Source organism: Electrophorus electricus, chromosome 12 (assembly GCF_041902795.1).
Source record: "Electrophorus electricus isolate QZ-2024a chromosome 12, ASM4190279v1, whole genome shotgun sequence".
Taxonomy (NCBI): domain Eukaryota; kingdom Metazoa; phylum Chordata; class Actinopteri; order Gymnotiformes; family Gymnotidae; genus Electrophorus; species Electrophorus electricus.
In genome coordinates this window covers 10,532,882-10,560,811 of record NC_137508.1, presented here as the reverse complement: position 1 = coordinate 10,560,811, position 27,930 = coordinate 10,532,882, and the positions used below count along the sequence as shown (strand labels likewise).

The 27,930-nt window shown below is 40.5% G+C and overlaps 2 protein-coding genes across 2 annotated transcripts; both read right to left on the bottom strand.

Annotated features, from left to right (window-relative positions):
* Positions 1-15,643: 15,643 nt before the first annotated feature.
* On the bottom strand, positions 15,644-17,657 carry ap5s1 (adaptor related protein complex 5 subunit sigma 1). Its single transcript, XM_027013071.3, has 4 exons — positions 17,528-17,657; positions 17,190-17,379; positions 16,811-17,102; positions 15,644-16,328 (listed from the first exon to the last, which is right to left on the bottom strand). The coding sequence occupies exons 2-4, from the start codon at positions 17,369-17,371 to the stop codon at positions 16,200-16,202; spliced, it is 603 nt and encodes a 200-aa protein (XP_026868872.2). The 5' UTR covers positions 17,372-17,379; positions 17,528-17,657; the 3' UTR covers positions 15,644-16,199.
* An 821-nt stretch (positions 17,658-18,478) lies between these two features.
* Positions 18,479-26,512, bottom strand: cdc25b (cell division cycle 25B). Its single transcript, XM_027013090.3, has 15 exons — positions 25,836-26,512; positions 25,408-25,490; positions 25,145-25,196; positions 24,088-24,129; positions 23,937-23,970; positions 23,679-23,789; positions 23,470-23,583; positions 23,246-23,380; positions 23,030-23,113; positions 22,741-22,923; positions 22,565-22,651; positions 22,415-22,477; positions 22,201-22,299; positions 21,874-22,119; positions 18,479-21,705 (listed from the first exon to the last, which is right to left on the bottom strand). Exons 1-15 carry the CDS (start codon positions 26,051-26,053, stop codon positions 21,565-21,567), a joined length of 1,692 nt encoding a protein of 563 aa, XP_026868891.2. The 5' UTR covers positions 26,054-26,512; the 3' UTR covers positions 18,479-21,564.
* Between the last annotated feature and the right edge of the window lie 1,418 nt (positions 26,513-27,930).

The window sequence follows — 27,930 nt, the reverse complement described above, 5'->3', positions numbered from 1 at the left end:
GCAGCTGTAGAAAACTCACTGCTCTATTACCATTCTTCTCTCAACATAGCCAATGCCACGGGGATGGTTGCTAAGAAAACGAAAGGAGCTGGCAGCCCAGCAATACTATAGTGTCACTCATGTACAATAAGCAATAACAAAATGAGCTGTTTAACATCCATTATGCATGTATCAAAATATACCACAAGCATACTGTGTTGCCATATACATTTATTCATCTTTAAAATCTAGTAATTACTGTCAATTCCATTTGTCATATAGGAGGATATTAGCATAGAATTTTACTTTCTGGTCAACCGGAATCGTAAAGATGGATGGTTTGCTCAAATATCTTTGGCAAAGAGTTACCAGGACCAGGACAAACTGGAAATGTTATAAAGCACACTGTTGCCTACTACCTCTATATAAGTGAAATTATGGGGATTTATAGTTTGTTTTATATTTTTTTAGGCCCGCAAGAAGATAAGACCACTGAAGTTTGTGAAGGGCCTTTTCTGCATCAAGAGTAAGAACAAGTTCATTTTACAGACTGAATCGAATATAAATTATATCAAATAGTCAATGCAGATTGAAAAAAAGTAATGCCTTTGTAAAATTAATCCTGTCTGATCAGGATGGACAAGTTTCCAGATTCAAAGGTTGAGCCTTATTATCAAACTCTTAGCTATTATTTTCTGTCACAGTTCAAAAAATACATTGGTCTATAACTGTTTACTTCAGTGAGATCCTTTCCTTTTAGGGGTAATACAGCGATGGTGGCTTCATTTAGTGTTAGTGGTACAGTGCCACTCTGATTTGACTGTAAATATATATTTTAGGTATCAAGAAAGAGCATATATTAAAAAATGCTCATAAAATTGTTGAAATCGGAAGTAATCAGTTCACTCAATTTAGATTTCACAAAAACATCTACTTATACAGCATTTTCTATTTCAGTTAAAACCAAATAATTGTTCGGTTATTACAATTCAGATGACTGTGTCTGGTATAAATTTTTCTATCTCTGGCTCAAATCTAAATGGTTGAATTTCCCTGTTACGTTATACAGTTATCCCCACTGTCACTGCAGATTCATCATCTTCATCAAATTCAAAAATGCCTTTGGAATCCGAAGAACCAGCACTGGAAAATTCACAGTCCAAGTCAGTCATAATGGTGTTTGATCGCAGTTTTGTTCATTGTTGTCGACCACTGATTTCACTCTATAACATTCTGGAATTTCCAGAGGGACATCGGGTTTTTCAATTTACTTGAATTTGTCATTTTAAAGTAAAATTAACACATTATTTCCACTTTAATTCACATTTACACTTTTCAGTAGCTAAGATAATGTGAAAGCTTCCCGGAGGTCCATTAGGTGGTGTTTAGCTTTTAAGCCATGTCATAATTACAGTGGACCCTACCCAGCTGCTTAAAGTTAGATGAACTTTAGATGCTGTTTTGGATGATGGTTCTGAAAGGACATTCATAGTCCTTGCAGCCATACTACCTGCAGTCATACTCGCTAAAGTTTCAAGCCCTTAAAATAATGTAACTCCTTTTAAGCAGGCAAGAACTTAAAACGAAGATGGGAAATAAACAAAACCATTTGAGTTATTTGGTAAATTTTTATTTAACTGTCAAAAATAAATTTTAGACTTGATTTTTTTTTCCCAGAGACCATCTGAGACCACCTGTGCCATGGACAAAAAACAGAGTAAATCATAACACTTGCGGTGATCATTGTAGTAATGACACTGAAGATGTTTACTAAGTAGTTTCTGCCTTTTTATCCATTAGATATGTAGCACATTCAACGCACATTACATTTCACATTAAATTTCCCCCACAGGATCACCACCATACTTCAGTCATTAAATCATAAAATATGACTGATCATTTACTATCAACATGTGATAGTATTCTCGCCAATAATCCAGTTCCCAAACATGGGCGTAGTTAGGCATATTTTAGTTCTTATTCATTCTATCGTATTCAGCCATGCCATCGTGTCATCGTAAAAGTAAAGAAAATAATCTGAATGTCTGTTACAATTGTCTGAAACGAAATTGACAGAGGAACCCTGATGATTGATGAACATATGCTAATGTATCATTCTTAAATTTTGTTTTAAGCAATGCTGCATTTACGGCAGTTGTCATAGGTTGGTTCTTTATCATTTTTGCAATTTCTCCTGGAGGCTTAGCTCCTTTATTCATATATGTCTAGTGATGCCCCTGTTCCCAAATATCCAGTTCCCGATGGCATCAGTTCCATATTAAACCCTGTGAAGGCTCCTACACAGTCAAAATCTCGGCATATTCTGACTGCCTAGGAGGCTCTGTGGTGACCAGCCTGTGGAGGCTCCTAGGCAGTTGATCTCGTCTCACAAATTATTTCCTAATTGATATTTTTTATCCATGGTCACAGGGCCCTTAAAAGGTGTGGGGTCCATAGGTCCATTCCTACTCTGCCTATTTGGTAATCCTGCATTGAGAGGCATGTTGAGGATTCTCACTTAACTAGTTAGAATGATAACAGTAGACATGAACAGTAGACATGAACTTTTATTAGTTTGTCTCAAGTAAGCCATTAATCAAAGTGTTATGTTTTTATGATTGTTATACCAAATGATTAAAGTGTAGCAAGCAGTAAGCACTGTGGGTGCAAGTAACTATAGTTAATGTCACTATAAAAGCCTTCTGGACAATGAAAAGGTTTGTTTTCTTTCCTACTCACACACATTGCATTTATGCACCGCCTATCTATGAATAAAAAAGACAGGCCTATGAACAGAAATGCCTTTCACCTGCTCCCCATGGGGAAGAATAGTTTGAATCTGAATTATTTGACTTATCAGACTCATGGTCTTGTATTGAACTTAAGTCTCAGTCTTGATTTATTCTAAGCCATTTAACCCCTGTTTTGGTCATGTCTCATACTCATCCCTTTTGGGGTTTGTCTTGTCTAATACTCACCCCATGTTGGTCTTTGTCTTGATTATACATGGTTGGTCATGGTCTTGTTCGGGACTTGGTCTCACCTAAGGTGATGTCAAACACCACTTGATTGCCTGCCTCTTTAGTGTGAGAATTCAGGTGTGACTGTGTGCTGAGGGGACTTCTCCACACAAGCCCCAGGTAATGATGACCAAGACATACTCAATATTTGCCCATTACAATGCTTTTATCTTTGGCTGCAAAAGTCTGCCTCTTGCTTCTTTGCTTTGGTTCACTGATATTGGATGAGTTCTTATCCTGACTAATATATTATTGTCTTACACAGCTGTTAAACTGCTTTGTGGACCAAGCTTATATTTTTTTAATGGACAATAATGTTAAATCCTCATTGCTGATTTCCATTAAAATTCAAATGCACATCTTTTTTTTTCCAGTGACAGTGGTTGCCAGATTTCTGCAGAGTCAATCACTACAGACTCCAAACTTCATGTGGCTATTCTTCTTAAATTTATGAACAAATGACACATTTACTGATATTTGTGTGACTTGGTTTGACTCTCTCTGTGAAGTGTTCTTTCCAGGCTGCTTAGTTAAACTGTCAAAGCTCAGGGTAGCCTACGTCAGCTCATTCTATGAGGTGAAACATTCAAATTGCACTGAAGAAGGGTGATCACCCTGTACTGAAGACTGATTGACTGACTGACTGACTAAACCAGGTGAACTGGAAAGGAAAGAATGACTAAGCATGAACAATTAGTTTAAGAGTCTGGTCCAAGCAGCCCCATGAATTATTTGCATGGTAGAGATTACAAAAAAATGTAAGTAAAATAAAAAGTTTATAATTATATTGCTTAGCTTGTCTAACTTAAGCCTACCAGTTTAAGATTCTGTGAAACCTTGAGGTGAAGTACATATTATCATACAATCACCACCCATTTTATTAGAAACACCTACCCCACTGGGCCATTTATTAGGTAGCCTACAACTTTCTTATAGGTCCATAGGTACAGTGTATACTTTGTCATCCACCCTCTGGCCAGTCCATCAGTGGTCAGTTTCAAATGACAGAATCATTGCTAACTGGATATTAATTAGAAGGTGGAACTTTGCATGGTAATGGCATGGTAGTGAGTGTGCTGGTATGAGTGTATCAACAGTGTTGCTGGGGTTTCTACATGTCACTGCTGGGTTGGTGAATGGTCTGCCACACAGAAAATGACCACTGATGAAGAATTAAACGACAAACATAAATTATGCATGTCAACAGATGGGCTATGCCTGTCTCTAACTGTATACCTACATGGTGTTTCTAATGAATTAAATGCTTCTACTGAAATAGGCAGTGTGCGCATTGCTTTTTCTCATCACTACACAAGTTGTCTGCATGGATCACTAAATATTAATACACAAGGCAGCTGTGCAGTAATTCTGAAATGAATTCCACCAGTGAAGTTATGCTAACTACAGAGATCATGCTTGCATGGTAATGTGCATGTGTGATAAAAGATGAGGAATTTATATTCACTTTAATTCTCAGATGTCACGTGAACTCCAGTGGGATGTATGCATGCTGTTTATGAATAATGGGTCTAAGAGAATAGCTTCCATTAATTTCATACTTGTCCAAGTGTCTGTGTCCAAAAGCACTGAGTGACAATTAAACAGACCTCAGAACTGATGAAATATTAATAGAGCTGTATTGGCGGCCCTGGCAGTGTGTGAATAGAGAGTATGTGTACACTCTCTACTCAGTGGTAAACAGTGACGCTTTGCTCATGATTCTTCATGCTTCCTTTCTCTGCAGGCAGGTGTGTAGATTTGGTTTGATTGTCTCTTTTATCACATCTTATACATACAGACTGTCTTTCTTCTGTTTTATGACAGATGATACAAATCAGTGACATATAAGTACTACAAGTGTGGTGCATTACAGTAACGGAGCAGAGAGGCGCTTCAGATGGAATGGCATCAGGCAACAGTGACATACTGATTGATGTAATTGGATTGTGTAATGAAGCCATGTTCTGTTTGCCGATCGGCACCTGTTTGATGAGTACAGTGCTGGGGAACAAGAGGCAGAGCAGAACAGAGGCGGCAGGTGTGCTGCATGTTACGTGCTATTCGTTTTTATATTCGGAGCTGGAGCAATAGCTGCTAAAATCTCTGCCTCATCACATACTGTAATCTTATCTCTTCCCCTCCCCTCTGCTGGGTAGTAACATGTCCTGTTGCCATGTTTTGTTTTAAGTCTTCTTTTCACTCCACTGATAACTATGACATGCCCAAAGCTTGCTGTGCCAACCCATCACCTACGTGCACACACACACACATACACACATGCTGCTTCAGAGTACAACAGGGTGTGTGTGTGTGTCTGCTTCAGTCTGATCCCACTCTATCCTGCACAAACACACGCAGACGTCAAAGCATATCTGAGGCATAAAATTCTCATTTCGTCTCACATTACAGCGGAGGTAAGAAGCAGGTATATGAAGGGGGAAATGGGCATGTCCTAAGGCCCAACAGATTTATTGCTAAGGAGGGATGGAGGGAGAGACAGATGGGGCTTAGAGGGAAAAAAAATTCAATGACATACAACTGATGCGAATATAATACCCATTTCATTATCTCAGGAACAAATACAGACTTTGTTTTAACATACAACTTTATTCTTTCTTGTATATATAAACAAATATATATATATAGAGAGAGAGAGATTTTTTTTTAATGGGACTTGGTTCTTTTTCTGAATGGACATGTTTGGGAGGCTGTGGTGATGACAGAGAACTGCAGCAGCACGCATCAGGCAGCACAGCCAGCCCACACCTTTGATGTCAACACATATGCTGAGTAAGCAGAGCATGGATGGTAAAAATAGAACCACAACACAGCCACCCCTGCTTTCAAAGACAGCAGTGCTGAAGTTCTGGATTTATGAGCAGGAGAAGCAGAAATTCAGCTCTTTTGTTAAATATGCAGCTCTGATGAAGACTTGAAGACTTCCATATTGTTTCCTCATAGTGATATTCCTGCTGGATTCCCCACACCAGGGTGGGTTAGGCTGAGGGAGCAGTGAGTGAGTGGGAGACTGCTGTTGGACCCAATTATGATGGAACTGTATTACTTTCAATTAGCAGGAGTTAATGGCATTAGCCTAAATGGCATTAGGGCAAATGGGAGCAAATGGATGTATTTAAAGCTTAGTGAGCACTGGCCTGAGGGAATGCGAGTCTGACTAACAGCTCCCAGTGAGAATGAGAGAGGGAGAGGAGAGAAAGCAAGAGAATTGAAACGAAACACAATACAGCTGCCTGCCTGCCTAGTGCTGTGTTCCACTTTGCAGACTTGTGATCACTGTATTTCAGCTCTTTCAAACAATAAGAAAAGTGCCCCTAAATGTTTATGTCTGAGGGATATTTGTAGTGGAGAGGTCTGTAAGTAGGTTTCTGAAAATTACAGATCTACATGGAATCTTCAAAGGCAGCTATGGACAGTTGGTATGGTAACTGGAACACAAAGATGAGGGATAAACCACATTTCAGGTTCTCTTACTGGTAGTCACACTCTTTCTGTTATCATTACACTTCAAACCCCCTTTCTCTCCATTCGTATCCACAGACCTTCACTAACTATTAAGTAAAGGGCTTTTACAAAGGACTCCATCGCACTGCTCTGCCCCTCTTTCACTCTCACTCTCAATCACTCTCTCCATCTTGCTTTCTCTCCCTCTCACTCTCTTTTCCCTTCCCTGTCTATTGCTGTGTCTGCAGCCTTGGTCTCTGATCCCATCCTCGACATGCTGGACATCAACCGATATAGGTCCCAGTCAAAGCCTCATGTTGATGCCTCTGCGCTCAGCAAGGACCCAGGCAACACGATCCATCCATCACTCTGTCCCTCCGGCACACAGGGCAGGGCACACAACATGGCTGCTCCTACCAGCAGTCTCCAGTTAACACTCACTCAACACAAACAAGACACAGCACAGACTCTAGTTAGAGGATAAGAAACTTTAATTTCATCAACAGTGCTTTGTTTCAAGAGTCTGTATTATGTATTGATAACGTATTGGCTTGTGATACGCACTGCTGAACTATGACATTTCTACTAGGCTTATTATAACACAGCATCATAACACACTCAATACTTTCATAGTCAGCAAGTCTGTTAAAGCAGAGTCACATTTAAATACCAAGTACCATTCATGCTGTATGCCCACACCATCTTTAGGCAACTTTCCATCCTGAAGATGAGCCAGAAGCAGCCAATTAGCTGGAAGAGCAGGACGGGCTGCTATCCGTACCTATCAGGCTCACACAGAGAACAAAGGCATAGGGAGAGGTGTAGTCATTACCAAATGAGAGCAATTTTGCTTCAATTACAGAGAGCAGTCATTGTGTGTGAGATACCGCAGGCTTGTGAGTATGGAAGTGTTCTGTACCAGCCCCTTTAACTGCAATAATGGTTCATATTTAAACTAACATATCTCGGTGAAATGAAATGTACATTCAGGGGCATGAATATTAACATGAATGTATTTGAATATCCTGCCATCTGCCATATCCACAGCCCATTCACTCTAGCTAATTATTGGCCACAATAACTCTTCATAAACTATAAGGTACAGTTATATCATAATTATTTTTATTATCATCATCATCATCATCATCACCACCACCACCACCACCACCATCATCATCATCATTATCATTATCAATTTTGACCTATCCAACCACAGTCTCTTTCCCTTTTGGAGGATGATGATGAATGTGCAGTCCACTCAGGGCATATCGATTAGATTAATTAGGCCCCCAAATTGACCCTGCAAGATATCTGTTCACTATATCAAAAACTGTATGCCATTTTTTGCCATTAATGGTCTGTAACATGTGGAATCTAGAGTAGCTTCACCGATTGATGGAATGATTACGCTAAGGACAGGACATGGGAGAAAAGGCTCCTTACAACAGCATAGATTTTTAAAAGTGCCATTTAAACAAACGTATACTGAGAGAATTCTTCAAACTAGGAGCAATTACAGAAAAGATTGAGAGAAAATGTCAAAAGGATTTTTCTGTAATTCTCTAAGGTTGAAAGAAAATATCAGAAGGACTTTTTCTGTAATTGCATTTTATTTGAATAATTCTCTCACTAACTATACATTTGTTTAAATGGGACTTTTTCTATCTATACTAAAAACATTGTCTGCAAGTTGTTTTAGTTCACCTTGTTCTAGCTGACTACTAGTATCAGAAACTATTTTACAGTCCTCTAATTTGTTGGATTTCAACTTTGATTCATTTTGGTTTTTCACTGAATAGAGTGCAAGGCCTTTAAGGTCTAGTTTTCAGTAAATTGTGATATATCAGATTTCATCTGTTTTCAACAGATTTCATCTGTTGTGGCATATTGTGCTGCCAGCATAAATAATAAGAATAAGAATAATAGTAATGATAATGATAATGATCATAATAATAATGATGGTGGTAATATTTAGTAATATTATCACTGATCACCATGTGCACTTGGCCCTATTAACAGCTCCAAAAATAATTAACAGCCAGTTAGTAAAGCATTATATGATGAAAGGTAATGTGTGGTCAAGTCTGAAATTAAAATGTGCTTGAAGCTAATGAAGAGCTCTCCAGACAGCAGCTGTGTTTTAATGCACTCCTGCACAGCAGAGGACACTCTACACTAGCTAATGCATCTTCAGAGCAGCCATTATACGGCCATAAATCAATTAACAACCTTTAACATTAATTATAGCTCATACAGGAAAACGTGCACACTCCCGCTGTAGCTGTCTGTTAAATGCCACCAGCACCAAGCCCACATATCCCATCATTCCCTGCTTCCTGGCATCAGCACATTCTCACTTAATGGAACCCGAAAGGCTGATATCCAGTGGATATACACCATTACACTCCATTAAAAGTACTGGCCCTCTGCATGTGTGTGTGTGTGTGTGTGTGTGTGTGTGTGTGTGTGTGTGTGTGTGTGTGTGCGTGTGTGTGTGTGTGTGTGTCCGCCATTCTCTTTCAAAATAAAAAAAAAAAACAGAAACAAACCACTCATTGCTATAGGCACTCTGTGGGAAAGGAGAGCCAGTTGTGAAAGAGACAAGTTATGTATAACCCCTCTATATATAACCTCCATCCCCAGACTAACCACCCCCCAACCTTACATGACTCTTAAGAACAAAACCACAAAACATCTCTGACCTCTATATCCACTCTGTAACTCTCTAGTAATGGATAGTCTGAGCTTTTTTCCTAATAGAAGTGCTGAACAAAAGAACTTGTCAAGTTGTCTTGCTAAAACAGTGAGGCTGCACACTGCTCATAGCTCCACTCCAGGAAAGGACAGTCAGGAGCTGAATCAGGTTTTCAGTACAGAGAGTGCTCCCACTGCACAGGGTTTCAGTACAGGGAGAGCTCCCACTGCACAGGGTTTCAGTACAGGGAGAGCTCCCACTGCACAGGGTTTCAGTACAGGGAGAGCTCTCACTGCACAGGGTTTCAGTACAGGGAGAGCTCCCACTGCACAGGGCTTCAGTACAGGGAGAGCTCCCACTGTACAGGGTTTCAGTACAGGGAGAGCTCTCACTGCACAGGTAGGGTTTCAGTACAGGGAGAGCTCCCACTGCACAGGGTTTCAGTACAGGGAGAGCTCCCTAGCAGGCCTGAACACTCACCAAGTGCAAAGAAATGCCCACTTTAACCAGAGTGTGTATAGGGGTAGGTTATCATAAAGAGTGTATGCTTCACTGAGCTCTGATAGTGAAAATGAGGCCACCTTGCTTTTATATGAACAAAGAACCATTCCTGAAAGTCATTTCATCTGCACAGAATGTCAAACATAATGCAGTACATACTTTTTTGCTTTGCTTCCTCCCTGCTTTCTTTCCTGTACACACACCAGGATTCCACAGATGGCCTGTGTTGCCCATCAACAACAAAATCCATCAGAATAATGTGACATCAGTCTCACACACACACACACACACACACACACACACACACACACACACACACACACACACACACACACACACACACACACACTCCTAGTGCTTTACCATCTGTGAGCCCGAGTCTGATTTATTTATTCAGATATAAGGATCACACACACACACTCCCCCCCTCCCTGCACACACCCAAAACACAACACAATGACTCCTCTCTCCACCTTAGTGAGCAACAAATGGGCTGGGAGGACGAGCTGGGTCCTCCATCTTCATCTGAATGAAATTTTCAGTCTACCAAACTGCTCTCTGACTCTCTCTCTCTCTCTCTCTCTCTCTCTCTCTCCTGATGAATAATCAGTGTGTCTATCTCATATTCTGGAGTCATTTAGAGCTAAAGGATAACCACCATGGGACATTAGCAGAGTACAGACGCACAGCTCTCCAGCAGAGAAACAATGAGGGACAGCACTGCCTTCAGCGGCAAAACAATGACCGCTGAGCTCCCACTGAAAGCAAACAAAACCCACACGCTGGTCAAACTGTAGACGCTAGGAAACACTGCAGAACACTGGAATATCTTAAGGTCATTGTAAACATCTAGAAAAAGGAGGAGATGTGTCCTTTTAAAAAGATGAACTATACTTGTTGCTAAGCTAAAAAGGCACATGAAAAGTAGCTTTGGACTAGACAGCCTTAACACCTAATGAATAATTAACAATACCTTGCACTTTAAAACACCACAGACTACATGGTTACATACATATTGCTTTTCTCACATATTCTAAGTACATAAATGAATGCACATCTTTCTCCTCTTTCCCTTTCCCATGACCAGGTGCAGTTATTTGTTACCTTCCCTAGTTCACTACTTCTTTACAGTAACAAAAACATCAGTAAGAATCCCTAACTCTTCAATGGGAACGCCTTTGACAGGCTTCTGTTGCTTCTATTCTACGACCACCAAACTCCAATATGAACCAATCAGGAGTACCCGGAGCCCTCCGTTTCCATTCTGTGGCTTGTAGCCTTGTTCTTCATGTCATTGCCTGCCGGTTCCTGCATTCCAAGCTCAGCTGATGGATGTCTTGAGGGGAGAATGATGGGGCAACTGTCACTTTGTAGCTCAGAAATTCTTGAATGCGTCTTAAAACACCTATAGGAAGGAGATTATGGTTCTTGTCTGCACGAAAGGGGTCTGGTAGGTACAAAGATAGGCAGCATTCCCTGCAGTGCTTTCTTATCTGTTAGTGTGCTCTCAGACACACACTCAGGAGTAATTAAACATCCAACATTGAATGCTAATCAAAATTCATTAAAAACATTAAACTTGCACACACACACAACTCACTGTTCCCCTCCACAAATTAACAGCCTGACAAAACACTTAACGAGCCTGTTATAAATTATGATGATAAAATGTATACATCAGAGAAACGCGGAGAAATAAATCATTTTACAGAACACAGATGTGAGTGTATGCACACATCAGTAACTAAGTGATATAAAATTGTCAAGTGTAAAATGCAAAATGATAAAAGCTAAGTTTCCCATCAGGATCAGTGTAATAATTCACATGGTAGACCACTACTCCACACACTGAGAGGGAAAATATACAAGAAATAAGGGCAGAAAGAGGATAGAATACAGGGGAAAAGAGCAGGGTGACATTAACCTAATGCTAAAGACATCCTGGAACACCATTACTGCCCACCAGAGTCCCACATATCCTCAGGCATTAGGTAAAACCTCCTCTTTAATGTCCCAATTAGTCTAGTGCTCCAATGGAATGATAAATCAGATCAAATCGGAACTGGAGCTGGGAAGCTGCTAATCTGCATTATTTTAGATATTAAAACATCACATATAATTCACACCTCACATTCATTTATATCATCTTTTACTTTTACAGCACTACATCTTGCGCACTGCATGGTCACCCGCTAAGTGAAGTTATGAGGCAAGACAGCCAATGCTGACTTCAATGGTTTCAGATGTTTTTCAAAAATTAAATCTAATCAAATATTTTAAAGACAAAAATAAAAAAATGAAATTCGATTTTTCTGCGAATGTAGACTATTAGTTGTTATATCTGCCACAAGATTTAGATCAGTCTATAAACAATGATTTCAAATTAAAACAAGGATGCTGCTGAAGGAGCTATAGTGATTCGTTCATCAGTACTGAGCCAGCATTTGGCATAAAGAGAGCAGAACAAAACAGCCATTAAGAAATTTAAAAAGGTATTTTAAGACTATTTATTGAGGCCTGTATTTCAAAATATTCACTGACACAGGTCATTTTAGGGTATTTTTGTTAATACATTGAACAAAACACACTTTGATATATTTTTGCATATTTTTGTTCATGAATATGTCAGAATCTTAGGCTTCCTTCCTATAGTACCTCCAATTTAAGAGATGTGAGTATTAAGAAAAAAGCCAGTCAGTGGGGAAAAGGGCCGCACACAGGAGGAATGAAGGACATGGTGAGCAATGAATGACACGGGAAGGGTTAGGAAGTAACAGGAGAGCCACACATCATTCCAACTCACTCAGGCCATCATAAGAATGCACAAGAAGATGCATTACTGTACAAGATTTCTACTATAAACTGCTGACTTTAAAATTGATATGATCCATCTGCACAATATGTCACATTATTGTCCATGCTAGAATTACTATAGGCATTAATTACAGGGGAGGTTCAGAATAACAGGAACAACAACAAAAAAAAAAACACAAAGATGGCTGCATTAAATATATCAATATTTTCCAAAGTATTAAATATGACTTAGTTATAAGTTAAAGCAATGTAACCTGACACTGATTTCAGCACTTGTCTTTTCCTTTCAATGTCTAAGACTGGAGTACAGTGCATCTCTGACATCTTTGCAAACGGTGTGTGCAATCAGACTCGTTTCTTTCAGTTCCACGAGGAAATGGCGCCAGACGCATGCAGACCTCATGATGGCTGCATTTGTCAAAGACTTGTAATCAATTTGTCACGTCACTGTCAACATGTACCATGAAGGGTGTTGGAGTACTATTTGAAGCAGTGAAAAGAATATGTCTAAAAACACCATTACCAACTAAGCACGTTGTCACTCTGCATTTGTTATGACAGTCTAGCAAGCAGGAAATCCAAGAAGCACCTGAATGTCACATGCCTAAGGCTAATGACTCCTGTTTAAGTTTAAGCATACATTTGATTTCAGCGGTCATAGATTTGTGATCAAGGCCTTTATGGAAAGTGTAAGGGCCCGTGGTATCATGCCATAGTCAAATGATAAAACTTGCCTTTACAAGTTTTGTCGAAGTGATTGACTCCTGCAGTAATGTCTGGATTCAGTACAGTCATACTAGGACATTGAGGAGTGCCAAGAATTCATTGTTTGCAAGGAAAGAAACAAGGTAGTAAATGCCACTTTGTCATAAATCTATGGTTATTTGATTGAGCAAAAGAATAGAAGGTAGAACAATATGATTAGCTCATTTTTGAAACCCAATTTCCCCTGCCCTGTTGGAGAGGACTGATCCCACACCCACCAGGTTACTAAGGTTAATGACAACCAAACCACTGTGGATCACTGTAGCTTGATTGCTCCATTTATAAACTGCTGTGCAGAATAACAATACAAAGCTAAAGAGCAACACTGTTGGCTTTGGGAAGGTAGCATAATGGTTCAACACACAAAAAAAAGCACAGAGGTCTTACTTTTGAGCTTTCTTCTGGCCTTTCAAATACCAGCGTTTCTGAACAATACTAGAGACATGAAGTTTAACTCCAAATTCTATTTGGACTTAGGACAAAAAAAATAAAAATCGCTTGAAAGACACGTTCCTGGGGTAAGCTGCTCTGGCCGAGTGGGAGGATCTGAAGACCAAGTCATTTTGTTTCCTCTTCTGCGGTCTGCTCCAAGGATGTTCCAGACAGCCGCATTGGTTTAACAGTTGTGTGAAGCCCTCAGTGGCTATTATTGATAAAAGCAGAAAAAAGAGGCACTGAAAGCCACCTACAGTCACCAGGACAACACTAATGCAGACATAAGTGAGCAATTCAAAAAATTAATTTCATCGTTTGAAGTTCAGTGTTAGACCCACACTTTCTGCTCAAGCCTCAAACACACTGCCTCCAGTTTTTGTGTTCCATTTGTTCTCAGGAGCAGTCGCTTTCATTATTCCAAAGGGGGGGGGGGGGCATCAATTAAAAATGTTTGAATGATTCCAGAAAGAAAGACATCAGTAAAATGTTTGTTCATTGGAAATTCCTTATTTTCAAAAGAAGGGAATTGGATGCTGTAAAAGAACAACACATGAAGCAAATGACTATATAGAATTGTTTCCATACAAAAGGAGGAGAGATGGAAAGAAGCCATGCATGTTGATTTTAAGAAGAAACATGGTTAGCACACTAGCTAAACCAGAATCATATTCCGTATGTCTGAGAGCATAGAGATGGTATACCAGTACTTTACATATAAATAAGTGTGGTAGGCAATTTAAGATCCAAATATAAAACAACAAAACACTGAAGTAGAAAATGAGCACACATTAAAACCCAATCTAAATGTGATTAATATAGGCATTTATTAGAGGCTGGGAAAAAATATTTACCTATTAAGTAGAGAATCATCAGTCAACTAAATAACGAATTTCACAGTTGAAGCAGATCCAAGTATGCAGAGCCATTTGCTATGATTTCTGCAATAATTGTCTTTGTGGCTTTCGAGCCTGTGTTTGCAACCCAGGGGATTTTAAAACTTTTCCTATGCAATAATAAGCTATGTTAAACCATTAGCTCTCAGTCAAGTACATTTTCAGCCCGAGGAGCAGTACCCATAAAGTTTTAAAATGCAATTCTGTTTATGTTTTGAACCCATTTATGCAAATATTTGTGCATGTAAGGAGCACAGTTTTGGGAATTAAGTAAATGCCTTGTATGCCAATTTATAACTTCTAGGAAATGCCATCAACAGTGTCTATGTGAAGATGTGGTTACTAATTCTCCAACTTACACTCACAGACACATACTGACAGATTGTGAAGATTTCAAGGACAAACACTCGAGATAGTATCAAATTGTTCTAATAGCTCTTTATCTCAGTGTTGTAGCTTGTATTATTTGCAAAGACCTAGCGGTCATGATCCTATACTGGCGGAGAAAACACACTCACAAAAAAAGATTTGTTACCTTTTTGCAGCCCGGTTTCATAACACTCCAGATGACCACATCCTCTTGGCTGAGACTGTCAGTAAGGTTCTCCACTTGCTAAAGGAATGCCTCTCATACTTGGCACAATAAAGAAGCAGCTCTGTGCGTTTTCTGCACATTAAGACAACTTGTTTGTGCAAATCCTTATTCTTACTTTCATGCTGTATTACACTAGCAGCTGATTATTCCAAACATTGCAATATATTCCAGAGAACCAAAAAAAAAAAAAAAAAAAAAAAGATAAGTTATCAGAGAGTGAGGGCATTTATTTTTTAAGAAAAGAACATTACTTACCATGCCAACAACCTGCCTTGCCAGGTAGAGCTATGTTAGCAGTCAGACTGCTGTTATCTGTTCTGGCATTTCAGATGGGAGAGTGACAGAGGAACGACAGGTTGTCAGTCATTACCAAGAACTTCACTGAAACTTTCTGTTCAGCCGACTCGAAAGTCCAACACTGCCCCCTAATGGAGGCTGAGGCACTGAAAATGAGTGTTCAGCTTGATGCACACAGACAGAAACAAAGTGTTTATCGTTGCATTTATTAGATTCTGAAACAGTACAGCCTTACTTGGTACAAAGTGTTACCCTGGTAACTGCTACCAAGGGGATATTCCCAAGGAGACCAGAAGACAACAAAACAGTGCCACCCACTGGCTCCTCTATATAACATAACTTAGAAGCTCACACACATTAAGATGATTTTCTCATCATCTTTCACTCACTCAAATACAAGCATAGACACACATGCAATTCACAAAAGTGAAAACCAAGTTTACTGAATTAGGAAAGTCCTGAATATTGGGTAGAGATTTTTTTCAGATTAGTCTTCTGTATTATTGCTTCAAGTTTCAGTTGTATTTGACCTACTGTCAAATAAAATGTTTTAGAATTTCTTTAAAAATACCCAGAATGATGGCTCGAAATCAGCCACAGCATCTCTCATAGCATCAAAGGATACTGCCATTTGAGCACAGATGCTTCTTTCAATGTCTTCAAAAAGAAATTAGAAGCCAACTATGAAACTTCTCAAAATATTTATTAAAATTTATATTAACAATGTCATCAGATCCAATGTTTCATTTGCTCATGTAGCTGGATAACTCTTTGTCCATGTTTTGTGCAAAGCGATGGTTAAGGAAGAGGAGCTGTCCATGAGGAAGGAGTCTCTGAAGCAATGCATCCACTCGGTCACTCTTTAGCAGCACCTGAGAATGACAGCTCTGTCAGTCCATGGGAAAAGACTTTCTAGCAGAATAAGCCAAAGAGCAGCTCAATGCAACCTTGGACACTAATAAAAGGAGTTTAACTCTGGATTTTGTTGTGCCCGTCAACACTATTGGTAGTCTTTAGATCATCTGCTCCTCAAACTTCAATCAAACAGGCTTATAAATAGAGAACACTTAAGCGTGATTTAAAGGCATCAAGACTGAACTTATCAATTACAAGTCTGAATCATGACTGAATGTAAACTGAATATGCTGGATCTGACACACTCCAAACTCATCTCTAATATCAGTTTTGCTCCAGTTCAGGTAATATTGCATTATTAAGTCAAATGCATCTATTCTCTTTGTTAGTTAGATGAGAATTTATGTTATTTGCACTCATTCTGACCAAGAGAATAGCATTACAATTTTAGCAGTCAGTATCTCACACACCATACATACAGACGCACATTCACACTCACCTCACTGCCAAGCCCCAGCAGACGGAGTTCCTCCAGGCAGTAGCGGGCAAGCTTATGTAGAGTCCCTTCAGCAAGTAGCAGGTTCTCATATGGCTGACACACCAGAGTGAAGGCTAGGGCCTGCACCCCCAACCACAGCGCAACACTCTGCCTAGCAAACGGCTCCCCAGGGCCCAGAGATAGCACTCCACTGTCAGCTTCTCCGAGAGCCACGGTTTCTTCACCTAGCACAGCCTCCGCGCACACACTGCCCGACGCCTCCCTGCTTAGACAAACGGCACTTCTCACCTGCCTGTGTGAGGAGAGAGAGAGAGAAAGAGTGAGAGTCTGCAAGCACTCTTATAGAGAGAAAATAAACTTCTGAGCTAACGCATATCACCTGGCTACTACGTTATGTCTCTCCTTCTGAGCGAGTCGTCGCTGCTCGGGGGTTAACTCTCGGCCCTCCCCACTCAACACGGGCTCCTCCTGTCCGAATATGCGTGAATACAGAATCCGACTCTCCCCAGCAGATAGGACGCCCACAGGGCATACGGTGTGGATTAGGAAGCAGAGCACCATTTCTGTTTCTAGAGATAGAAAGCGTAACCTACTGGTTTACATGAACATCAAAGTGAACTATGTTAACGTCCATGTTATAGTTTAATGTCTAGAACGAATTTTAAAAAGCAGCAACGTCTTTCTGAGGCTTAACGTAACGTAACAAATGTTCCTTACCTGTTTCGCTACATGTGTATCACAGTAAACTAGCTACTATTCGTAAATGTGTTTTTACGTAAAGGACCTCTATTCATAGCGCCATTAACACAAACCATTTCCGTATTCTGTCATGTGACCTCGAATTCGCTTCGTGCAATATACATTTTAACACTGGGTGGCGCTCCAAGGTCAGCATAAAACATGAAACAAAATTAAACAAAAACAACGGGCAGGTGTTGGGGCAAAATGGCGTTTCCTCTTTAATTCTTCTTAATTTCGGGAAGCAGTAAACACATCAACTGATTAAAAAATGTAATTATATCATATTAACAGTATTATATTATATTAACAGTACAAGAGAGCAGTATGTTGGACTCCAGTAGCCTTGGGTTGACTGCAATTGTGGAAATACATAAAAGCACAGTACAGTTGTTCAAAAATACAGTAGAATGACATCTAACTTTCTGAGCTAAACATTCTTGAACAACGACTGAAGAAATGTAGACTATTATTAATATTAACATTCCTATTTCTAAAATTTGCTCTGCTTAAATACAAATGTAAGTTTCTCTCCTTCGAGATGACTCTAAAAGAAGCAACTGCACCAACTGCAAGTGCTGCCCTCCACCAACGGTGATAGCCAAGATGCTGAAGTGTGTGGCTGCTGTTTGTGTTGAAATTTGCCGCTCTGTGTGATATCTCTCAGTGACTAAGATGATAAATCTGCAGTAGTTGAAACGTGCAAACGCATGGAAAGAAACACACAAGGCAGCTGATACTTACCAACTGCTCGGCATACTAACCTCCACAGCACCCACCTCCACCTCTGAGTTTACCCTCGCTAACACAAGCACATACAGCACACCCAGAGCACCTCATACCATTCTAATTCCTACCTTCTCTTCTTCTACTTATGTTCTCATCTCTGTCACTGGGGGAAGAGAAGATAAAGGGAGAGAGAGACTGGAAGCTCTTTATGTAACCTTTATTTACGAAAAGGGAATTTTAAAAGGTTTCAAAAAGGTGAAGCAGTCAAATCACACAATTTACTGGTGGATGCAACAGTTTCAACCACACCAATATAGATTTTCATCACACATGCCATTAACACTCAGTCTTTTAACAAGTTTGCAGCACTTGCATCCCACCGCGTTAAAAGAACAAAAACAAAACTGGGCAGCAGTGGATGACAGCACCTGCATTTTGGACCTTTAGTACAGAGGACCGGTAGTACCGAGGACCAAAGAGGCCCCCAAGAAGCCAATAAACCCTCAAGAGCAGAGACACAATGCTCTGATACTGAAAAGGGCATCTCTGGCAACCAATTTAAAAAGAGGGGCTTTTCATTGCCTTCATCCTCACAGTCAAGACATTAAAGGGGGTAGGGGGGATGATGAGTCATATTAAAATACATTTTATAATCTAAAACCATGTAGGTACTGAACTTAATAACTATTATCTTTGATAAAGGGTTGAAAATGGGTTCAACTTTAGAGTAACTCATCTGCAGTAAGAACAGGATGTGGTTATTGTCATGGCATACTCCCAACCCATAACAGTAAAGGACCTGGTTTTAAATTCAGAAGCACCCTGACAAAGCAGAAATATTGACTGAATGGAAACTAAGAATGCATAGGATCCCCTCTTCCTTAACTATGACTTGCTGCTGAGTAGTCCTTAGGGCTTCATACTAAACCACAGGCACTAAATGTTGCTTGCAAACATGCTACTTGTGAGATAACAGAATGTGGCAAAATTGCCATAAGAATTTACAAATCATTCATTAACATTAGAATTTCCTGTAAGCTCTTGACATTTTCCTGTACACACTACAAAAAACTCAATATTTTAGATCCTTGGTAAAGTTGCAACTGCAATCAAGTAAATAAACAAAATTGCTACCAGCCATAGAACATATTTTCTTTGCATATTCTATATTTCTGTGTAGTTATATGGCTTTTGTTTTCATCATTACAAAACCTTCAGAAGTCAAGTTATATTTTCTGACATTCTAATCACAGCAGTGTGATTGTACCGCACAACAGTAACTAGAACTGATTAAATCAGCATTGACTTTAAAAGGTTAATTGATAGTCTGTAACCAAAATACACTATGAATAAGAATTTACCACTGAAACTATTTCAGCCTAGAACAAGGCCAAATGTTTATTGAACTTTATGAAGCTAATTTTAGAAAGAGTTTTAAATAAAGGTTATGTTTGTAGTCAGTTTTAGTCTAGACACGTTTGCTTTCTTTGTTCGTCTGAGGCGATCTCTGAGCTGGTATTCTCCGATCCCGCTGTAGGATCTGAGCACTTGGATGGATGCCAGTAATTGCATAGCTCACACTCCTAACACGCGAGTCCCATGTGACATGCATTCATCCACACAAAAACAGCTGCTCTGTGTTCAGTTCAGGCTCCCTCATTTGCATTAGCCAAAGCAAATGTTAGAACAACTCAAGCTAGAGTCATTTCTCATCTCTGGGCCCACAACTCAGACATGTTGCCCCTGCATGTCAGAGGTAATGGCTGGCCCCTCCCACACAGCTCAGAGCAGCTTTGGAATGAGTCTGAGGATGTGCCTGAACTGAACTAACCACACTCAAGGCCCAGCATGGCAGGAGGTTTTGAAAAGAGATCAATGACAGTCACACAGCCAAAGCCTTTGCTTATAGATGTTTATTCCCCGAAACAACTACATGGTTACTGCAGCATCACAGACGGTTTCACACTGACTCAAACTTGGCCAAAAAGCTCAATACAGCTGTTTACAAAAATTAAAATTAAAATTCACACACAGCCAAAGGGGATCACAACAATTCATTTAAAAAAAAATAAAAAGTTAGATGCAGGTTTTATTGCTGAGCATTTTTGTGAACACAACTGAGGTCATGTCGCCGACCCGCAGCAAGCAGTCAGGTCTGTCCCCTCTGAGTGAGCACTGACAGTCACAGACAGGCTGCAGGACAGAGACAGCTTCTCCCCTCGCATACTTCTAAATAACATCTCATCTAAAATACTGTGAGCTCTGGAGCCTTTCACAAAGGAGGAGCTCAACACCAGATAAATGATGCAAAAAAGTCAACTGTTCAATTGGAGATGTAGGAGTGTTCCTTCTGGAAACGTTCACTTAAACCTAAAAGTTGTTCAGGTCACTAAAAACCCTGCTGTATGAAATACTCCCCAGGATCAGAAATGTAAACTCATCCTGACTGGGAGACTAAAGACCAAAATATGGCAGTGCCACATCTGGCTAATCCATACAATGCATCTGGCATTCTAACTAATTATACCACACACTGCATTTGGCATTCTTCTCAATGCAGGCCTTTTTAATCCAATAATTACAAATAAAAGCAATAGTCAGTTTAAAAGCTTTACCACAAAAAAAAAAACAAAACAAAAAAACAACCAAGCCACAAACTTTAATAAATCACAAAAATTAAGATATACATAATTGTAATGGGGACAATTAAACAATAGATGGTATACCATTAATACTACTATAATAATAATTATAATAATAATTATTATTATAATTATTATTATTATTATTATTATTACTATAATAATAATAATAATATTAGTAATAATAATAATAATAATAATAATAATAATACTCCTCCATCATCTTCACTGCAAAAAGCACTTGGCTCAGACCCAAAACAGCAGGGCTGGGAATGGCAACCGGAATGGGAAAGAAGGGATACTCCTTACAAAAAAAAACAAAACAGGGAAAGTGCTTTAAGGCCTGTAACCACAACACGACTTGGGGAGTTGTAATAACTGGGGAGGCATAACCTTTTTGGAGAGTAGGAAGTGTGTGTGGTTGGGAAGCAGCAACAGTGTGCCGTCATACTGCAGGGAACTGAAGGGGCTCAACCATAATGCTGCGCTGCATTAAAACAGGTCATCAGGTCTAATAGATCATCTAAAATAGAAAATGGGGAGGTGACCCAACTGATCAACGTCCACAATCACTCATCAGGTTGGTGATGTCAGGACAGTGGAAGGAGAAAGTTGAAACAGTGAACCTGAGGACATGTGCATGCATCACAGCTTTTTAAGGCGGCTGTACATGTCTCTCTTGCTGCGCTCTCCTGCCCATGTGCGGCTCTTTAGGCGAAATTTTCTCAGGTCCTCCTTAAAGTCCTCATGATGCATCGGCCTGTATTCCTGGGGCTCACACACCGACTGCAAATGTATTGTGTGTGGACACAGACAAACATTAAAACCCTAAAACCTACTAAAGCACATTCAAGGCATATTAAACTACAACCCAATAAAAATAAAAATATTACACACACACACAACCCAAAAAAAGAAGACACACCCGGACCACAAGACTAAAATAACACGTACCTTATGTAGGGGAAAGAATTCCTTGTAGCCTCCTTTTAGTACGTAAAGTTCAGGGTAGTGAAGGTTGGGATACTCATTAAGAAACCGATCCTTCTCACGAACAAAGCGACACATTCGTGGTCCGCGCTCAGAGGAAAATTCGCAGTGGAACACCAGCAGCACACGCTTGTCGGGGCATTCAGGGAGAACAGGCTGCCTAAAGAAGTACTCTTCAACCTGCTCCTCTTGATGCAGATTTAGCGCCCCCTATCAGGAAGGAAGCCAAAGCAGTCAGGGGCCAGTTCCTTGCACGTATAAACACTCGTCCTGTAAAGAGTACTCCCTTACCCTGATGTGGCCGCCCTCGTACTCGTACGGATAACGACAGTCTATGACGAACAGTCTGTCCACCAGGTCACTGAACTGACCGTTCATTGCTGTGACCATCTGATACCAGAAGAGACAGGCATTAGCATGGAGTGCGAACACAGGGGAAGGCTGTTAAAGACCAAGAATTCGCTGCCATCATGACAGCCCAAAAGTGATGAGCATCTCTACTTACAATTTCTGAAGTGATGTATTTCAAGTCTTGATGTTTGCCATCAACCGTGGGCAGAGCTGGGGGCTGAAGAACAACAAATTCTTAATGATTACATACAGATGCTACAACAGAACTCTGAGGCAGAACTGAAAAATGTTCACCTAAACGCACCTTGGTAAAATCTCCTATTACATTATTGGGGTCAGTGTCCAACAGTCTCTCGATTTCTGAGTGATTAAAAGATTTTGAGCGCTGCACCTGCAACAAGAGATGGATCAGAGTCAGACCACATTAGCAGAGATGGCCCTCACTGGAGAATGGTCATTCTGGCCTGGTTGGGGCACAACCTGTTGCAGAGCAGCATCCTCTTGCTCCATGGTTGTGACGTGGGACCCAGCCACACTGCGCCTCCTCTTCACACGGACAGGGGTGTTCTCATCCCGGGGCCTATCATGCCTCTTGACTGCAGCCCGGCCGCCAGATGGCATGGAGGGCGAGCGGAAGAGTCCTCGCGGTCGACACCGAACAGGCTGGCAACCACAACACAGGCTTAGCTCCTCCAGCTCCAAATTACATACAGTCAAGATGGGTGTGGGTAGGGGGTCCAGGTCATTAGGTTACGAAGCTGAAACCTACCGAGCTCGCAGTGTCCACACTTTGATCAGCCACCAGAGGAGCTGTGAGGAGACTGGCCATTCCCATAGGAACCTCAGAATCCGTCTGTTAGTGAGGCAGGAATCCAAGGGGAAGGAGAAGTGGTGGTGGGTGGGAAAGGAAAGTAAAAAATGCTAATCAGTAAAAATAGGAAAGGTGGAGTTCACATTTTCCATCAATAAAGCACACACATCTCACCTCTACATCATCAAGTACATCCAAGAAGCCATCATCGTCATCATCAGCATGAAAGCTGGAGAGTGATGCACGTCGCAGGACAAAGGGGCTGCCAGTGTCTGGTGAAGCAAGCTGATTGGATGACGGTGGGGAAAGCTTCAGGAAGACAGGGAAGAATTCATTCCAAACCATGGCCATCACCACTTAATAGCACAAATAAACCAGTGAGGAAGTCTGCATTTTACCATTAGAGCAGGAGCTGAGCTGGGACGGCAGGTGAAAGCTTCCTTCACTTCTCCACTCAAACGCATGCGACAGCGAGATACAGGCTGAGTGGGCTTCTTGAACTCAAAGCTTGTCTAGATAATATAGCACAAATATTAGATAGACAAACCCCAACAAGTCTGCCAGAGGCTCAATGTAACCACATCAAAAGGACCCTCCAACCCCCTACCTCATGCATGTTTTCCTTGTTGTCCAAGCTGGGACTCTGACTGAAGATTCCATAACGTGGTAGATCAGTATCTTTACTCTTCAGATTGGGACTATGACCCAACAACTGCAGCTAGAAGAGGCAAGAGTCAAATAATAAAGAAATTACACAGCAGGTATTGCCACCAGATCTTGGATAAGATAAGGGGTATAACATGCCTCAAAAGAATAAAACAGCACCAATCATAGTCAAGCAGGATTATGTCCATTGACCACTTACCGGTAGTGAGTTTATCCTGCGAATAGGCATCTTTCTGCAAAGACAATAAAACAATTTTGCAACAAAACAGTTTAGCAAAATAGGTCATTTAAGCCTAAAGCCACATAGGTTTTGGTCTGGCTTCTGGTGAAGAAAATATACAGGAACTTACTCATTGATCACTCTGGTTGCATTCAGAATAGCCCTCTCAAACCTAAAAGACAGAAAGAAGAGAGAGTCAGAAGCATGACCAACATGGGTGCTTCACAGAACACGCCTTGTTACAAATGTAGTCATAAACTGACACTCAAAGAAACGAAACAACTTATTTACTTCCCAACACAAACCCTTATTGCACCTTACATGTCACCATGTCCACCTGTATGCTAAAGAGCTCCTAAAGAGAGAATGGAGAATGCATGTCCTCTAATCTACCATATGTCCACACGACGCTAACCCCCCACAGTATACCTCCTTTGTCAGTAGAGCGAGACTGAATGCTGTTTTGGGGGGTCGGGGGATTGTGCCTTTCATAGCAAAGGAAGAGTGAGAATTAGAGAGCTGAATGGGGGTTGAGAGGTGGGAGGCCTTCATTCATTACCCTGGACCAGACTAACAAGCGCACGCACACGCGCACACACACACACACAGCTCTATTCAAAAAGACCATGAAGAAGTGTGCCAGTCCATACACCCAACCCCCTACGGCAATGCGCAAAAAGGCACGCACATTGAAGCATGAGGAACAGAAGCAGCTGCTAGGCTGGCTGGGGATGAATGGAGTTTTTCCAATAGCAAATGGTCAGAAAAGCCCAACAGCTCACATAAAAGGCAGATGTCCAGGCCTGCATTCCCATAGAAAGTTAAGAGACTGATTAGTAACGCAAAGGAAACAAATGAAAATCTGCAGCCACAGAAGCAGAGTGTGTCTGAGGACGTGCTTACATTTTCAGCTGCCACACAATCTCTAAGCCCTTCAAATGGCATGCGAGACCAATTCTGATTGTCCTTTACTTTACACAGACCACCCAAAGTTCTACTAGGGACAAATCCGTTGTCAGAGGGTACCCTAATTATATGGCCTAACCAACTGAAGTTATAATTAAAGCAACAGATATAGAGTGAACTAATCTGTAAAACGCCAAACATTCACAGGGCACATGACAGGAATTGGGTTAATTCTCAAGGCAAGCTTTCCTGCATACACCCATCACAAGACATCAACTCACTTCTGCTCTGCATCAAATACATCCACAGGGCTAGGAGAGTCCATACCCAAACCTTAAAAAAGGAGAGCAAATGAAGTAAAGGCACAACACAGGAATTTGGCATCATTCCACAGCAATTACCGGTCATGCCCGACACACAAATCAATACGATCAAGAGTTAGATAATATTAGTTATGCAAATGTGGGAGAACATCGTTTACATGGTGTAACGTTGTTTGTATGCAGTATGGGCCCTTAAAGAGAAGCGAGGGTCCTTAACTTACCTGCATCAGATGAAGTGTCCGATGCGAAGGAAGGAATCTTCAGAAAGGGCACATCTTTCTTCCGTTTGGGAGTTTCGCAACTTCTAACGTTATTTAAATAAAATTTTAAAAAGTACAACCGAATTGTGTTTGCCTCGAGTAGACACGTCTTGCTGCTCTCTAAACTACCGTACAGATAACAGGAAGTAGCTAAGCTAGGTTACCTAGCTAGCAAAAGTAAATGAGAAAGTTAACTTGGCTAGCTTGCCGCCCACACAGGGGATATGGACCAAGCTAGCTACATTACCTAGCTAGCAAGCTACCTTTTAAACTGATAAATCCCGTTGGTTAGGATCGACAACTGTCTTCGCCAAAACAATGTAGCTAACTACTTAAGGCTAGCTGGCTAACGAGCATTAATTGTAACGAGATATTACTTTAAAACTCACCCTCCAAGAACGGCAAGATTATCCATGTTTAGTGTCAAGTTGGTCACTGGAGACAGTACCCCAGTAGGTCCAGGGAAGAACAGATTTTTGATGCAGGGGGAGCCCTGAGCCCCAATCTCAGGCAAAGACGGCTTGGAAAAGCGGGGGACTGAGCCAGGCCCTGTGTGCATCTGATTATTGACAGGACTTAAGTCGCTTGCAACTTTATCAATTTCCATTTTTTTCCCCAAATTTCACGGTAGGTTGATCGGCTGAAGGGAACTGCAGAAAAAATCCACACAGACTGTTGTGTAAGATAAATGATTTGCGAAGCAGGCGGATCAAATTAGCTTAGTTGGCTAACTAGCTAGCCAAATTGAGGTAGCCAGCTAGCTAGCTAGTTAGCAAGCTCGTAGATACAAATCGGAGTTTCATAAATTTATCCTGCGAGAAACGGGCAGAGAGAAGTTGCAAAACCGTGCATGATGTCGACGGCTTAAATGGTCCCGACTCCACAAATTTGGATAAAAATAAATTTATTAATAGACCATCTTCTTTGAGCCTTTCTGCCAGAGAGCTGTCGCTTAGCACACACACACACACTCTCTCTCTCTCCCTCTCTCTCTCTCTCTCTCTCTCTCTCTGATCTTTCACAAATGCAACTAAGAGAAGAGGAACGCTAATCGTAGTTCTTATTTATGTTCAAAATAGGCAGCCCACGAGCGGCAATCGGTATGACCAATGAGCAAACTCGATGGATCTGCTCTGTCCAATCAAAGCCAGCTGCTTTTTTTCGTCGCAGTGTTCTCCAAAAAGTAGGCGGGCTAAAAATACAGACAAAACGCTTGTCCAATCAAAAATAGGGTCCGTGTAACTGTATCCAATGATGAGCTTACTTTGACGTTAATATATATATATATATATATATATATATATTTGACGTTAATATATATATATATATATATATATATATATAGCGAGAGCGTGGATGCACGGGAAGTGGAAGATTTTTTTTTTCCCGCGGACCAATTCAAGAAATCTCTTGGAAACTTCCACAACAATAGTAAAATACTGCAGGCTTGGTTAGAACGTACCACAACTCGTTTAAAGAGATATAAATTGTTACTAATTATTCCAAAATTTAGTTAACTTATAAAATATTTATATAATAGTTATTCTAAGTTGTATTTCACTTAAAAAATCGGACATTAACATCAACATATCATTATCATTAACATATCATTTAACATATTTGAAAATACATTTGAACACTGCTGCAAAATTATATAGCTAGCTACTTGCCTAATATTTTCATATGCTAGCGTTAAGTTAAGGCCAGTGTGAGCTGGTTTTGTAAAATGAGGACCTTGTTACAAGAACAACATCTCCCAAATTATAGTTTATTCAAATAGAAATGACTTTTAATCAGAAATAAGCATTGAGTAACTGGCGACCTTAAGCGGAATTGTAAGAGCGAAAAGGTCTCAATCTGCAGGAGAGTTGTAGTTTTACATATATGCCTCTGTTAATGCTAACGACTTAATGGTTCACTCCTAACAAAGCTTCACACCAAAGCTCTTTACACATGAGCACCGCCTCAACATTTGGAACATAACCAAGGTTATTCATTCATTGTTCAGTGAACTGCTTTTGTGACGGTTCTGGACATGTCATGTAGGCTACATATAAATATTATTAATATATTAGGATATACATAATATTAATCATAAATCAATATCTGTATTTCAGTACTGTGTAATTTCAGGGCCACTATGAGGTATGTGCAAAGAACCGGGGTACAATAGTAATGAACTGAAGTAACTGATACCACCTTTCTACTTGAATCCACCACTTGTGGGGGGTTCACAAAGGAGAAAGAATGACAAGAGTAAGAGTTAACTGGACCTTAAACTATATTTACCATAAATGTAGTCGTAAATAGTATGTATGAAATTATTTCTATTGAAACTCTTCCCCCTCCCCATCTTAAGGAAACCCCACTGTTTCCATACATCCTGGCTACCACCCAGTCACCTAGAGCAGATCTTCCCTTTTGACCGAACTCCCTCCAATTTCACTTACAAAGGAGCCATGAGAATGTTGGGGGAGCAGTAAC